The sequence below is a fragment of the Rhinoderma darwinii genome, chromosome 9, assembly GCF_050947455.1.
Source record: "Rhinoderma darwinii isolate aRhiDar2 chromosome 9, aRhiDar2.hap1, whole genome shotgun sequence".
In the NCBI taxonomy this organism is placed as follows: domain Eukaryota; kingdom Metazoa; phylum Chordata; class Amphibia; order Anura; family Rhinodermatidae; genus Rhinoderma; species Rhinoderma darwinii.
In genome coordinates this window covers 87,177,502-87,192,541 of record NC_134695.1, presented here as the reverse complement: position 1 = coordinate 87,192,541, position 15,040 = coordinate 87,177,502, and the positions used below count along the sequence as shown (strand labels likewise).

The window sequence follows — 15,040 nt, the reverse complement described above, 5'->3', positions numbered from 1 at the left end:
CGCCATACTGTGACTGAATAATACCGCCATACTGTGACTGAATAATATCACCATACTGTGACTGAATAATATCGCCATACTGTGACTGAATAATACCGCCATACTGTGACTGAATAATACCGCCAGACAGTAACTGAATAATACCGCCATACTGTGACTGAATAAGACCACCATAAAGTGACCAAATAATACCGCCATACTGTGACTGAATAATATCGCCATACTGTGACTGAATAATATCGCCATACTGTGACTGAATAATACCGCCATACTGTGACTGAATAATACCTCCATACTGTGACTGAATAATATTGCCATACTGTGACTGAATAATACCGCCATACTGTGACTGAATAATACCGCCATACAGTGACTGAATAATATCGCCATACTGTGACTGAATAATATCGCCATACTGTGACTGAATAATACCGCCATACTGTGACTGAATAATATCACCATACTGTGACTGAATAATATCGCCATACTGTGACTGAATAATATCACCATACTGTGACTGAATAATATCGCCATACTGTGACTGAATAATACAGCCATACTGTGACTGAATAATACCGCCATACTGTGACTGAATAATACCGCCAGACAGTAACTGAATAATACCGCCATACTGTGACTGAATAAGACCACCATAAAGTGACCAAATAATACCGCCATACTGTGACTGAATAAAACTCCAGACATTTAAGCAGTTAATGATAACAACTCTGGTGGTCTTGGCTACTAAAGAAGTTTATGTTAACATCCCTAGTGGTCTACTGTAGTAAAGGGGTTAATACCAACATTTTTGTGTTATAGGGCAATGAAGAGGTTAATGCAAACTCTTCTGGTGGTTTAGGTTAAGAAAGGGGTTAATGGCAACTTCTCAGATTTGGTCTGGGGTCTTAAAGGTGTTACTTGTGTGACTGACAGGTGGAGGAGGTAATGTTAGCATCCCTGGTGGTCTAGGGTAGTAGAGGGGTTAGTGCCGGCTTCCATGCACTTAGAGGGGTGGTCTACTCTGGACATTGACTTTCATTACAAGAGTTTCCCAGGATGTGACACGTGTACAGATGTAGCCATCTTTATCTTGACTCTGATAACTTGCTGCAGCCGGATATCATATAAGAAAAGCCATTGAAAAAGTCATTGAACATGTCAAGTTAAAGTTTCTTGCCACTGTGTATTTAGTTACAAGTCAAGATAAAGATGGCTACATCTGTATGACGACCTCATTGTCATTGCTTTGTTACAGTGTATCTCAGTTCTCCTGCAGCTGATTGTGGCGGCTCTTCTCATCTACAAAGCATCTAAGAACATAGAATGTGATGACCCAGAGCAGCGGCTGAGCGACAGGTACCCAAGGCAAAGACAGCTAATTTTAGGGGTTGCTTTGGGGGTTTCAGTCCTTGAACAAGATCAGGGGAACCCTAGATATGAGTCAGGTTGGTGCTGTACCCTTTTGTCTTCAGGTGGGGGGTGCTCTAACTTGCTAAAACGAAGGGACCCAAGATCTAGGAAAATAATGGACCCCAAGATTTACACTGCTGAATACCCGATAACAGTTAATATTGTAATATGTATGAGCATGGAGCTAAGGAATCAACTCCCCATGAGTCTACGCCTAATAAATAGCAGCCATAGCTGCACTGATGTCACTAGTTCGCACTATTCCGGTCCACGACTATATAGAGGCATTAATTAAAGGACAATTCCACTTTTTAACAAACTTTTCCAGCATTTGCTTTTGCAAAAAAAAACTTTGCAAATACCTATCTGTATTTATCTTCTTGCAGTAATTTCACATCTTATACTCCAGTCACATCCAGAGCTGCATTCAGAATTCTGCTGCCCTCCAGATTGTGGTGCATTGTGGGGGTCCAGATGAGTAAGATATTAAATGGTTTGTCTTGTGTCAGAAAAACCTGGCTGCTTTCTTCTAAACACTGTGCCACGCCTGTCCACAGGTTGTGTGTGGTATTGCAGCTCAGACCTCCTCCATTTCAATAGAAAGGAGCTGCAGTACTAGACACAACCCATATACAGGTGTGGCGCTGTTTCTGGAAGAAAGCAGCAATGTCTTTCTAATCCTGGACAATGACTTTAAAGTGTAACTAAACGATCAACAAACTTCTGACATGTCATAGTAACATGTCAGAAGTTTTGATTGGTGGGGGTCCGAGCACTGAGACCCCCACCGATCGCTAAAACGAAGTGCATAAGTGCTCGCGTGATCGCTCAGCCGCTTCGTTTCTGTTCGGCTTTTTCCGGAACTCAATGTAGCGGTATACGGGCTCAATAGAAAGTCTATGAGCCCGTACTCCAATTAGTTTTATCGATTGGTGGGGGGGGGTCTCAGTGCTCGGACCCCCACCAATCAAAACTTATGCCATGTCACTTTAACATGTCATAAGTTTGTTGAACGTTTAGTTACCCTTTAAGTCACATGTCCGACTGCAGATCTGATAAGCAGCTGTCTGTCTCCAATGGCAACTGGTAGAATTGTGAACGCAGCTCTGGATGTGAATGGAGAAAAAGACTGAAATAACACAAAATCAGGACATCAAATTATTTGCTAAATTATTTAACACTTTATGCAGATCGAAATGGTGAATTTTTGTTACAACTTACGTTACTCTGGTAACCGGCGGTAGAAATGTAATATTTGGAATTTTTTAAACACTTCGATGCCGATTTTCGTGATGGGTGAGAATTGCTTTCGCTAAGAACTTTCTCATATTTGTTCCACGTTAATTACCACGTTTTATTACAACAACAGCCATGAAGCGCAGGAACAATAATTACCGCTCTGAATCTCTGAACAGGAGGGAAAGTTAAAGTGACATGTGAGGACGCGACGCATTACAAGTGTTAGGGGCCGCGTTCTCTCCTAATAGGGGGATATAACTCCGGTATTAATGGCCGCCGGAAAGTACATTAACTCTCAAGGGTCTGACAAAAATATTCGCAAAAATTCTTCATTGCAAAATTGTTGCTGAAATGTATCGACTTTTATCATTCGAGGTTAACAAACTGGTGGTCAAGAACTTATCTCCAGTAAAACATGTGGTGGTCATATACAGGGGTCTCCCACCGACCCTAAAAAAATTAGTTTTTTTAAAGGGCATGTAAAGCACCACCCCAACAAAAAATAGAAGATCCGTCGCAAACAAACATATTAACAAATGAGTGGAGGTCAAACCTAGGAATCCGGACAATGACGCTCCAATGTCACCGGACACGTTTATAAATGAATAGACGGATGAGATGGAGACCGATCTCCGGCCGCGGTGCTGGGGGCGCAGCTGTGACAAGTCCAGGGTGCGATTTGTTTGCATTTTATAAATCATTTTGTTTTGTGATCACTGAAAGCCCCCGCTAGAAGGTCACGTCCCCCCACAACAGGGGGCTAATAAGAGAGCAGACTGACAGATCCACGACTCCCCCCTAACCCCCTGCGGCTCAGAGACGAGGGCGAGAAATATTACTGGTTTACTAAGTGATAATCTTCTTCATCACAGGAGCAAATATCAAACCAGGAATATCACGAGCGCCTCATGCTGCAAGATATATATATACAAGAATGGGACCCCAAGTGTCAGTGTGTCATTATCCTGTACACCAAGTGTCATTATCCTGTACCCCAAGTGACAGTGTATCATTATCCTGCACCCCAAGTGTCAGTGTGTCATTATCCTGTACCCCAAGTGTCAGTGTGTCATTATCCTGTACCCCAAGTGTCAGTGTATCATTATCCTGTACACCAAGTGTCAGTGTGTCATTATCCTGTACCCCAAGTGTCAGTGTGTCATTATACTGTACCCCAAGTGTCAGTGTATCATTATCCTGTACCCCAAGCATCAGTGTATCATTGTCCTGTACCCCAAGTGTCAGTGTGTCATTATCCTGTACCCCAAGTGTCAGTGTGTCATTATCCTGTGCCCAAAGTGTCAGTGTATCATTATCCTGTACACCAAGTGTCAGTGTGTCATTATACTGTACCCCAAGTGTCAGTGTGTCATTATCCTGTACCCCAAGTGTCAGTGTGTCATTATCCTGTACACCAAGTGTCAGTGTGTCATTATCCTGTACACCAAGTGTCAGTGTGTCATTATACTGTACCCCAAGTGTCAGTGTATTATTATCCTGTACCCCAAGTGTCAGTGTGTCATTATCCTGTACCCCAAGTGTCAGTGTGTCATTATCCTGTACCCCAAGTGTCAGTGTGTCATTATCCTGTACCCCAAGTGTCAATGTGTCATTATCCTGTACCCCAAGTGTCAGTATCATTATCCTGTACCCCAAGTGACAGTGTATCATTATCCTGTACCCCAGGTGTCAGTGTTCCCTTGTTTTGTACCCCAAATATCCATGAGTAGTTGTCATTTGCCTCCGTGTCATTGCTGAAGAACCTGGAGTATCGGAGGGGCAATGATGAGTGGAATTGACCACACCGCTATTGTTGGACACCCCGCACCTCCGTGACATCTCCGTTTTATCTTACGAGCTCTACATTGATAGAAAAGTCTTTAGTTTGAAGCTTCGTACGGGAGGAGACGGTTCTTGGTCTGGATATCGGGGCCATTGACGAGTTTTTATTGTATTTCTACACAAGAAGCCGCTCTACTCTCTGTGTTTTTTATTTATGTGTATCTTCCACTTCGCTTTATTTTTAGATCTGGCTGGAAGAATTTTACAATGAAATTTCTAGAGCAAATTCCAATTACCCATAAACATAGCTGCAAAGGCATTTTAATTGCACCTCTTCTATCCTGGAATCTCAATGAATCGTTAGATTTCCCGGCCATCAGGATACAGAAACGCCACAATTACCTATATATAGAAATCCTAATTACAGCCCCGCACCAACCTCATTAACCAATTACAAGTGCCAGCAGCCAATTAAACGATCAATCAGAAAGTCTAACAAGCTGACACATAACAATATACAATCATCTGAAGTCACGCAGGACGCGCCGCAATAATGTCGCTTGTTTTCTCCTGAGTAAAACGACTCTATTCGGGATGGTGAAGCCAAAGCTAAAAACCATTAGGACCCATGAGTTCTATAGCCTGGCACATCAGTAGAGGAGTCATTTTGGCATGTCCGTTGGCTCATTTCTACCTACAATATGTATGGCCAAACTCATTGGTGGATAAGGTGCAAACCAGTGGACTCAACCCTACCTAGAAGATGCCAAGTGACTTTGCAAGTGGCAGGGGTTCCCTATCCATGACCCATGGTGACACTTCTCAGATGGCACTGTTACCCGAGTGCGAGTCAATATATAGTTCACCCCCGTGTTTTCCTCACCTCCATTTCACTTTTTTGCGTATAACATGGCAAGTACCGGACAACTCCACCCAACCATCGTGCCACCTACGTTGTGCAGCTAAATGGAAGATAATTGACTGTGACATTGTAACAAAATATCAGAGTAGGCAGGAGGCACCATGTGGTCCATATATAATCTTGCTCAATGTAGTTGCAACTTCCCTTCCCTCATTAGGACAGAGTCCTTGCCTGGGGGGAAGACTCTCCTCTTGACATTTGGTGAGCAGAGATGTCTAAACTAACAGACTATTCAAGGAATCACGTTGATCTGTTTTTGCCCTTTTCTAATCAATGGTTTACCTACTATAGGGGTGGGATACTATGGGACCATTCCTCCCTCAAGCGCAGGACTGGTGATTGGGCAAGAGTATAGTTGATGCCCCCTACAGGTGCGGCTGCAGATCTGCTTATCTCCAATTGGGGAAGAAGAGATTCCTGTATATACAAAGGAGGGCGACACAGTCTGAGGCTCAGTTTGCATACAGGAAAGAGAGGGATGTTCAGGGGGCCAATTCGGTCTACAGAGGGTGAGGATTTAGAGGGGTATTTTATTCAATCCAGGCTACTAAGGGTGTGAAGATAGAGGGGTACATTTCTTAACCCCAATTGTTGAGGGTGGGATATAGAGGGGTGCATTGCTTAATCCAAGACTTTGAGGTCTTGCAAATTAAGGGGTGTATTGTATGATCCGGGCTATTGAGGGTGTGGATATAGAGGGGTGCATTGTATGTTCTAGGCTATTGAAGGTGTGGATATAGAGGGGTGCATTGTATGATCCAGGCTATTGAGGGTGTGGATATAGAGGGGTGCATTGTATGTTCTAGGCTATTGAGGGTGGTATATAGAGGGGTGCATTGTATGATCCAGGCTATTGAGAGTGGTATATAGAGGGGTGCATTGTATGATCCAGGCTATTGAGGGTGTGGATATAGAGGGGTGCATTGTATGTTCTAGGCTATTGAGGGTGGTATATAGAGGGGTGCATTGTATGATCCAGGCTATTGAGAGTGGTATATAGAGGGGTGCATTGTATGATCCAGGCTATTGAGGGTGTGGATATAGAGGGGTGCATTGTATGTTCTAGGCTATTGAGGGTGGTATATAGAGGGGTGCATTGTATGATCCAGGCTATTGAGAGTGGTATATAGAGGGGTGCATTGTATGATCCAGGCTATTGAGGGTGTGGATATAGAGGGGTGCATTGTATGTTCTAGGCTATTGAGGGTGTGGATATAGAGGGGTGCATTGTATGTTCTAGGCTATTGAGGGTGTGGATATAGAGGGGTGCATTGTATGTTCTAGGCTATTGAGGGTGGTATATAGAGGGGTGCATTGTATGATCCAGGCTATTGGGGGTGGGATATAGAGGGGTGCATTGTATGATCCAGGCTATTGAGGGTGTGGATATAGAGGGGTGCATTGTATGTTCTAGGCTATTGAGGGTGTGGATATAGAGGGGTGCATTGTATGTTCTAGGCTATTGAGGGTGTGGATATAGAGGGGTGCATTGTATGATCCAGGCTATTGAGGGTGTGGATATAGAGGGGTGCATTGTATGTTCTAGGCTATTGAGGGTGGTATATAGAGGGGTGCATTGTATGATCCAGGCTATTGAGAGTGGTATATAGAGGGGTGCATTGTATGATCCAGGCTATTGGGGGTGGGATATAGAGGGGTGCATTGTATGATCCAGGCTATTGGGGGTGGGATATAGAGGGGTGCATTGCATGATCCAGGCTATTGAGGGTGGGATATAGAGGGGTGCATTGTATGATCCAGGCTATTGAGGGTGGGATATAGAGGGGTGCATTGTATGATCCAGGCTATTGAGGGTGTGGATATAGAGGGGTGCATTGTATGATCCAGGCTATTGAGGGTGTGGATATAGAGGGGTGTATTGTATGATCCAGGCTATTGAGGGTGTGGATATAGAGGGGTGCATTGTATGATCCAGGCTATTGGGGGTGGGATATAGAGGGGTGCATTGTATGATCCAGGCTATTGAGGGTGGGATATAGAGGGGTGCATTGCATGATCCAGGCTATTGAGGGTGGGATATAGAGGGGTTCATTGTATGATCCAGGCTATTGAGGGTGGGATATAGAGGGGTGCATTGTATGATCCAGGCTATTGAGGGTGGGATATAGAGGGGTGCATTGTATGATCCAGGCTATTGAGGGTGGGATATAGAGGGGTGCATTGTATGTTCTAGGCTATTGAGGGTGTGGATATAGAGGGGTGTATTGTATGATCCGGGCTATTGAGGGTGGGATATAGAGGGGTGCATTGCATGATCCAGGCTATTGAGGGTGGGATATAGAGGGGTTCATTGTATGATCCAGGCTATTGAGGGTGGGATATAGAGGGGTGCATTGTATGATCCAGGCTATTGAGGGTGTGGATATAGAGGGGTGTATTGTATGATCCAGGCTATTGAGGGTGGGATATAGAGGGGTGCATTGTATGATCTAGGCTATTGGAGGTGGGATATAGAGGGGTGCATTGTATGATCCAGACTATTGAGGGTGGGATATAGAGGGGTGCATTGTATGATCCAGGCTATTGCGGGTGGGATATAGAGGGGTGCATTGTATGATCCAGGCTATTGGGGGTGGGATATAGAGGGGTGCATTGTATGATCCAGGCTATTGAGGGTGGGATATAGAGGGGTGCATTGTATGATCCAGGCTATTGGGGGTGGGATATAGAGGGGTGCATTGTATGATCCTCGCTGCTGATGAGGGAGGGGTTGACGTAGGTTAATGAAGGTTGTAATTATGGAGGGGTTTGCTGGAGCTACGAGCTGGATGGAGCACGTCTTTATTTTGTTATGGGCACTTACCTCTCACATCCCCCAGTGCTCATCTGACACAATCAATATTATCTTTTGCCCATAATTTGGATGTAAATTAAATAAAATGTGGATTTAATCTGAACTTGCCTCTAATAAGATCCTACTAGTTGCTTCAGAGCATTACCGGCAACCACAGAAGTTTCCTCCATCGACAGCAATTTGAAATCTGTTTCACCTTCCTGACTTTCCCTCGTTCTCAAAATCAGCCGCATTGTCTGCTAATCAATTGTGCTAATAGAAAAGAAAAACGTATTATTACAGGCGCAAATGTCAATTCTGAGTCCTTTTATGAGGAGTCCGGACCAACCGCAGCTATTATCGAACAAGATCCAGGATTCCCGACCTGTGAATGAGCAATTTCTAATATTTATTCCTCATAGGAAACAGATTGAAAATGTTCTCCCCCTCCCCCGCATTGTCAGAGGCTTTATTTGGAATAAATTAGGTACAATAATGTTGAACAGACCTCTATGTGATATCAGATAAAATGCATTCACTTTTCCGCTAAAGAGACTCTGACGGATCTGCCCTGACAATTTCTTAGTAATTGTTTATTTATTCATTAACTTATGCTGTGGTATTTTGGCAAAGTACAGTGGAATAGAAAGGCCTATCTCGCCATCGAAAAGCAAGCGCCTGGACAGATGGCAGCCTACATCCGCAAAGAGCGTGCAGCAATTAAAAGGAAATTCACTGTAGAAACATAATTATGTATAATGGGATCCAAGACCCTATATATCCAACTTCATCACAGTGCCCTGTGTTATACTAGGCAGGTCTCAAGCCTTGGAATAATGTTACGGCTGCATTCTGCATAGAAAATCATGTCCAAGAAGTTGTCTGGATTAGAAAATCCATCTTTATGTAACCAATTAGGACATTCTAAGTTAAAAAGGGGGGTCCCGCACCCAGGACTCCTATTTATAAGCAGGATTGAAGAGAAGAGCTACAAAGAGCATCTGTATATCTGGAGGACTGGGCACATCCATGCATTACCCTGACAGTTCATTGATTTCAATTGTGTAATGCTTCATTTCCCCTCTGGTGGCGCTGTTGGATAATTGAACACTTGATGTCCAGGTTCTAACACAGATTAAAGTTGATCGCTGGGGGTTTAAGAAGAGGGATATCTGATTAGCTTATTGCCTGGGGAACACTTCCAACAGACAGGGAATGTAAAATGCAGACAACCTCTTTAGATTAAATTAAAATGGGCTACGCCATGGATGTGATTGGAGCTTTTATGAGGTTAAATGAATTATTAAAGGTGGGTGTTGTTAGGAGACTTCTTTATATAAGGACATGTGTAAGGTACTAGTTAAGATAAGCTGGTGGGTCCAAATGTACACAACTCAACAACATCCCCGATGTGGCAGAGAGGGAGGGATCAAAATGGAGAGCGCACTAAATGCCGGAGACTCGGTTGACCCGGTTGACCCTCTCGGCAAATCAGTTGTACCAAGATCACTCATAGACTAGTTTTGAGCTCTTCTTGCTTTAAATGAGTTTAATGGGCTGGGAAATGCCAACATGTTGGATCTCACATTGAGAGGTGGGTCATCCCATTTGAACTGGCTGGCATCTATCCTGTCTGTTGTACTATTCATTTTGTTGGTCTTGGTGGAAAGTAGCACCAACATGGAGGCAGACTACACTATTTTAATGGGCGCAGATGGAAGAAAACTGGCTATCCTCAAAGCACCAGTTCCATCAGCATTGCCAATCTTGGCTTATCTAACGAAGGAAGTCAAAGGCAAAATCCATGATTAGTAATAGTAATTTTGATTCTAAAGAGAAGGAGTTCTGCATAGGTTCCTATCACTCCTAGGGTAGGTGATGCCAAGTTGGCCCAGAGACTCATCTTTCATGTTTCTCATAGACATCCCAGGGGCAGCCTCTATGGCAGTAACATAGTCTAAGGGATAAAAAATAACCTGTAATTTACCAGTGACCATACAGTTTAGTCACTGGATTCTCCTTTCTAAAGTGAGTCCTAGAAAATATGAAACCACTTGAGACGTAACTACCGCTGATCATGGTGGCTGCTATCATTGCCAGGGATGAAGAGGTTAATCATGGAGTAGAGGTGTCCGCTCAGCCATCAGGATCTCATAATAACCCTTGATGAAGCCTATAGCATCTGACTGGTCATCTAATTTACATTTAATTAGTCCAGTTGAAAATTTAATGAGAACAATTTGCATAAATAAATGCGGGTCTAAGATCCTGGCATGTCTACACCCCTCCCGGACAAGACCTGTCGTGATTAGTTTTGTCGATCTGAAAATAAAAGGATCAATATTCAGTAGGTCAAGTTGCACAGCATTCAGATGTTCTGTAGTGCAGTCTTTGGTCCAACTATCTTCTTATATTCTTCACTATATTCCCAAAGTTTGCCAGCCATAATGCCAGCTGTTGTGTCAATGACTGGTGAGAACTTTATAGGGCCCCATGTGGAACGAGGACCCATTAGCAAATAGAGCCCAACTCCCATTGGAAGATCTTGGATTGAATAAACGACATCTCCACCTTTCTCTTTGGATGAACACCCAATACCACACATTAAAGTAACTTCTAGATTGTGCGCATCCCCATTCCCTAAACCTGTATCTGTGTAGTGTCATCCATTCCTCACAGTGCCCCTAGTGGAACGGAGGAGGAAGCACAGTACAAAGATCCAGTCCTGGTACAAGATCTGAGCCTGTATGTAATAATCTTTTGTATTAGAGCAATTGATAAAGCAAATCGGATCACAAACAACCTTCATGTCTTCGCCTGGCATTATAATGAGCATGCCCTTTAAAGGACCCTATTACATGCATGCAAATGAGGCAGCTCGTGATCGCTCCAGCTTGCCCATCTGGGGATATCCATAATGACCGGTAATAAGGAGTCTTTTGAGGTCTTTCTTGAAATCCGTCGGTTTGTATAATAATCCAGACTACAAGACACTAACTTGATAAAGCTTACATTAATCATTATTTAAAGGGATTTCTACTCAACGAGTGGATGTGGTCACTTTGTTAACGAAGAATTAAGTCCGGGATCTCAAAGCAAATCAGTCTTCGTGCGCTCCCAGCAGGGCGCCAAATGCTGCCAGACATTAAGAGCCACCAGATTTAGAGATACTTAGAAATATTTAGTATATTCTTCGAACAGTGAATGCGGAAGCTTGCCAAAGAAAAGATTAGTCTGTCGGAAGATTTGCAACACAAGAACGGGGCTTTCTCATTATTATTTGCAGTCAGAAGAGAGGTGGAATCCAAAGTTATAAAATATTTGTATATAAAGGTCTTATCACCACGCAATGGACAATTATATCCTAAATAACAGATCAGCCGAAGAGTAACGGCCGCCATTTAATGTGGTATATCAGACCCAATACCATCGGCAAGTAATTATCAATTCCGACTTTCTTCTCTCCGGCACATTTGTTTCCAATGGGACCGTTGACGTTCTCTCCTCCGTATATCAATATAATGGTCTTATTCATTGACCCGTCCAGGCTGAGCTCAGTTTGTAGGGTGGAGGATAACAGCTGGTATCTGAGCATTAGTTTGCAAAGAGGTTCTGGAAAAATACAGCGAGATTAGAAAGGATAAACCTTCGGACTTCAGGATAAATCTCTTGGTTAGGAGAACGAGATTTGTTTAACATTATAGCTGTTTTTTCTTCATTGGTGCCGGCGGATATTGCGCCATTTTTGTGAATAAGCCGTGGTGGCAAACTCAATATATTAGGATTCCCCCACATAGTGCCTACCATTATTCACTCACTATACATTGACCACCATGCATGGCACATGAGCAGTGACTGCCATTATTTTCTATAATTATATCCATCAAACACATCGTCCGACCATTATTATCCCCATACATGGCCTGGATCGGGTCCTAGATTCAGGCCATATATTGCCAGTGTACTGACTAGTCTAGTCTAGGCTGAGACCCTGTTCATTACTCTAAGTCTTACTTTTAGATCTTATGTCATTGAGATGTTGTGCCAGGTGACTCTTCCTCTAAGTTAACATACTTGTCCATTGTGAATTTCCGACAATGACCTTGGGAAATATTTGCAAAAGGGCAAATGGGGCAAATGCCCTAGATCCTCCAACATCTAGGAGCAGCCACCATCCTTCTCAGGATGATTCACAGAATGGTTTTAGTAATAGTTTCAAACCTTAAAACCTACAACATAGGCTTTTGGGTTTTTTGGGTGGCATTGCAGAGCTCCTCTATATGGGCATTGTGGTGGCATTACGTCATGGCACTGTTATTGGTGCACTATATGGTAGTTTTTTTTTCAGCCTATTGTGATTCTGCTTCTGTTTGTGCAATATTTTTATTTTATTTTAATAGATTGTATTCCTATAATTTTCTTTTTTGACCTGTTGCCTATTTTTCCACAGCTAGACCCCCTTTCCATCCTCCTGGGACCCTGTCACATTGAGAACGCTGTCCAATCTGCAGACATCATGTTGTAGAGCAGGAGGAGCTGAGCAGATTAATATATAGGTTTGTGGGGAAAAATTCAGTATAACCTGTAATTTATTAATTTAAATACTTGCTCAATGTGGTCTAAAGAGTCCAGTGGGCGGTCCTACTCAGTGATTGACAGTCTTTCCTGCATTACTGTGCTTACAGAAATAGCTGCCAATCACTGAGTAGGACCGCCCACTGGACTCTTTAGACCACATTGAGCAAGGGTTTAAATAACAAGTTATACTGAATATTTTCCCAAAAAGCTATATATCAATCTGCTCAGCTCCTCCTGCTCTATAACATGCTGGCAGATGAGACAGGAAGAAGGGAGAGGCCCCTCAAAAATAATTTTTCCTAAGGGCTGCCTTCCTTAGAACTTGATCTGGCCCTGCCAGGAGGTACTCAATAAAGTAAATGACTTGACGACTTTCGTCAAGAAGGACCTGGTGGCGGGCACCCTTGGGCCGTATTATATCCAAATGCATCATTTGGGTATTGTCCTTGATGCCGCAAGTGATAAGTAATCTCCGCTCTACCCGATAATAACCTATGATGGATTTTGTTGACTTTTGCTGAAATCCCCTTTACGCCATTCTTCTGGACGGTTTCGAAACCTCCACAGGAACGGCAAAATAAACCATTTATCTCCTGACTGCTAAACTGCAAACTTAGACACAATTAGACTTCATGGTTTGTAGACTGAGAGAAATAACATCTCTGGGGGGTTACGTTATCATTACAATTAGAGCATATACCAAGTTCTCTGTCTGTGCGTTGCCTTTGATCATTGATCTGCCTTCATCTCCTCTTGTAGAGTACACCTGCTGAATAACATCGTGACCGGCCTAATCTTAATTATCACAGCCGTCAATGTGTTCATCACTGCCTTCTGGTTCTCTCCTCTTCACTCGACCCCTGAGGACCACAACTTTCTCACTGTAGAAACTGCTGCCGAGTGTTAACGGGATCTGTGTATAGTAAAGCCTTCTGTGAAGACTGAAGCGTTCCGGACAATGTAGGATACAATTATGTGGCTCAAGTTGACGAGAGTTCGAGCCCCTTATGAGAAGGTTCTTCTGTTGGAGTCAAATGAACAAGTTCTCCGCGGAGATGGGGCTTTTATCCACCTACGGTTGGGTTATGCTTTTCCTACGATATAAGATACCAAAAATGTGAAATTATGTTTTTACTTCCTTAGACTATAATATTTATCAGCTACGTAGAGAGCAGGAATCCTGCAAGTCACTGAAGGGCGCCCTACTTCATAATACAAATCCCAAGTGAGGAATCTAGAACTAATACAAAAGACTTCCAATTATTGGTTCATTATTAGACCCAACGTTGGTTTTCTCAGCTTCAATGTGCCCTCAAGCTTGGGCCACCAGACGACTAATGGGCCAAAGCTTTGAAATAATAATGGCGTCCAGTCTCTACTTGGCCCATGCTGGACATCTACAGGAAACCTGAGCTGGTACTTGTACCTAGTTGTTTAATACTCTTTCGAATTTATTAGTCCTTATTGATTTTGTAATACATAAGTTGAGCATGTTCCACAATGAAATCAGTTTTTTGGGTGCTCACCTTTAGGTGTTGTGCGACCATATGAACAACAATATATTAGAGCATATATGTTCTGAGGGTGCTGCCGTTTACCACTCAATAGAACCTGAAGAAGGGTTCCAAAGGCCCCCGAAACATGTAGTAAAGCTTTAAAAACAAGATTTTATCCAGACAAGGGTTGAGCCCGTTTACTTTTGTACGCCTTCTTATTGATTTTGTGTCTGCAATGATAATAGTAGAGCTTTTAAGGAAATTCAAATGGGTATGTGCGTTCGTCCTAGACGGTAGATCATGAGAATCATTGCCTCAGATTCCTCAGTCAAACACTGCTTGTCTTTTTTATATTCAAGCTCTAATGAAATATTATTTTTTTTTCCTCAAAACTTATTCTACTTCCTGTTTCCTAAGTGGGAGGTGCCTAAAACAAGTCTGTGCAGAAAATAGGCGCAGTCCATTGTACAGCACTTAGATCTTCCTGGGGCTACATGTACTTCTTGCAGAAGAGAACTAAGTTATAAAGAGGACCTACAATAAAGGAGATTAGCATGAATTCAAAAAAACCTTTATATAAGGCTCATTAAACGATGTCTATGTAACTTGAAATGACCAAACAAGAACAAAAAGTAATATAGTATTAGTCAAACATCCCAGCTCAAAAGTCTTCTAAAGAGCTCCTGGATCAGCATATAACAGGACCGTCAAATTGCACAATCGTGGTGTTAGCTGTTCGTGCGCCGAGCTAATTTTCTCAAAACGACTGTGTCAGGTTCAGCCAAATACTCATTTAATGAGCAAAAATCAAAAGTAAAT

At 42.8% G+C, this 15,040-nt stretch overlaps 1 protein-coding gene across 1 annotated transcript in view; it reads left to right on the top strand.

Annotated features, from left to right (window-relative positions):
- LOC142660486 (ninjurin-1-like) overlaps positions 1-13,632 on the top strand; it is a 50,414-nt gene extending 36,782 nt beyond the window's left edge. The window contains exons 3-4 of the mRNA XM_075837103.1: positions 1,256-1,356; positions 13,485-13,632. Coding sequence (XP_075693218.1) covers positions 1,256-1,356; positions 13,485-13,632 — 249 coding nt within the window. The remainder of the gene's footprint in view (positions 1-1,255; positions 1,357-13,484) is intronic.
- Positions 13,633-15,040: the final 1,408 nt, after the last annotated feature.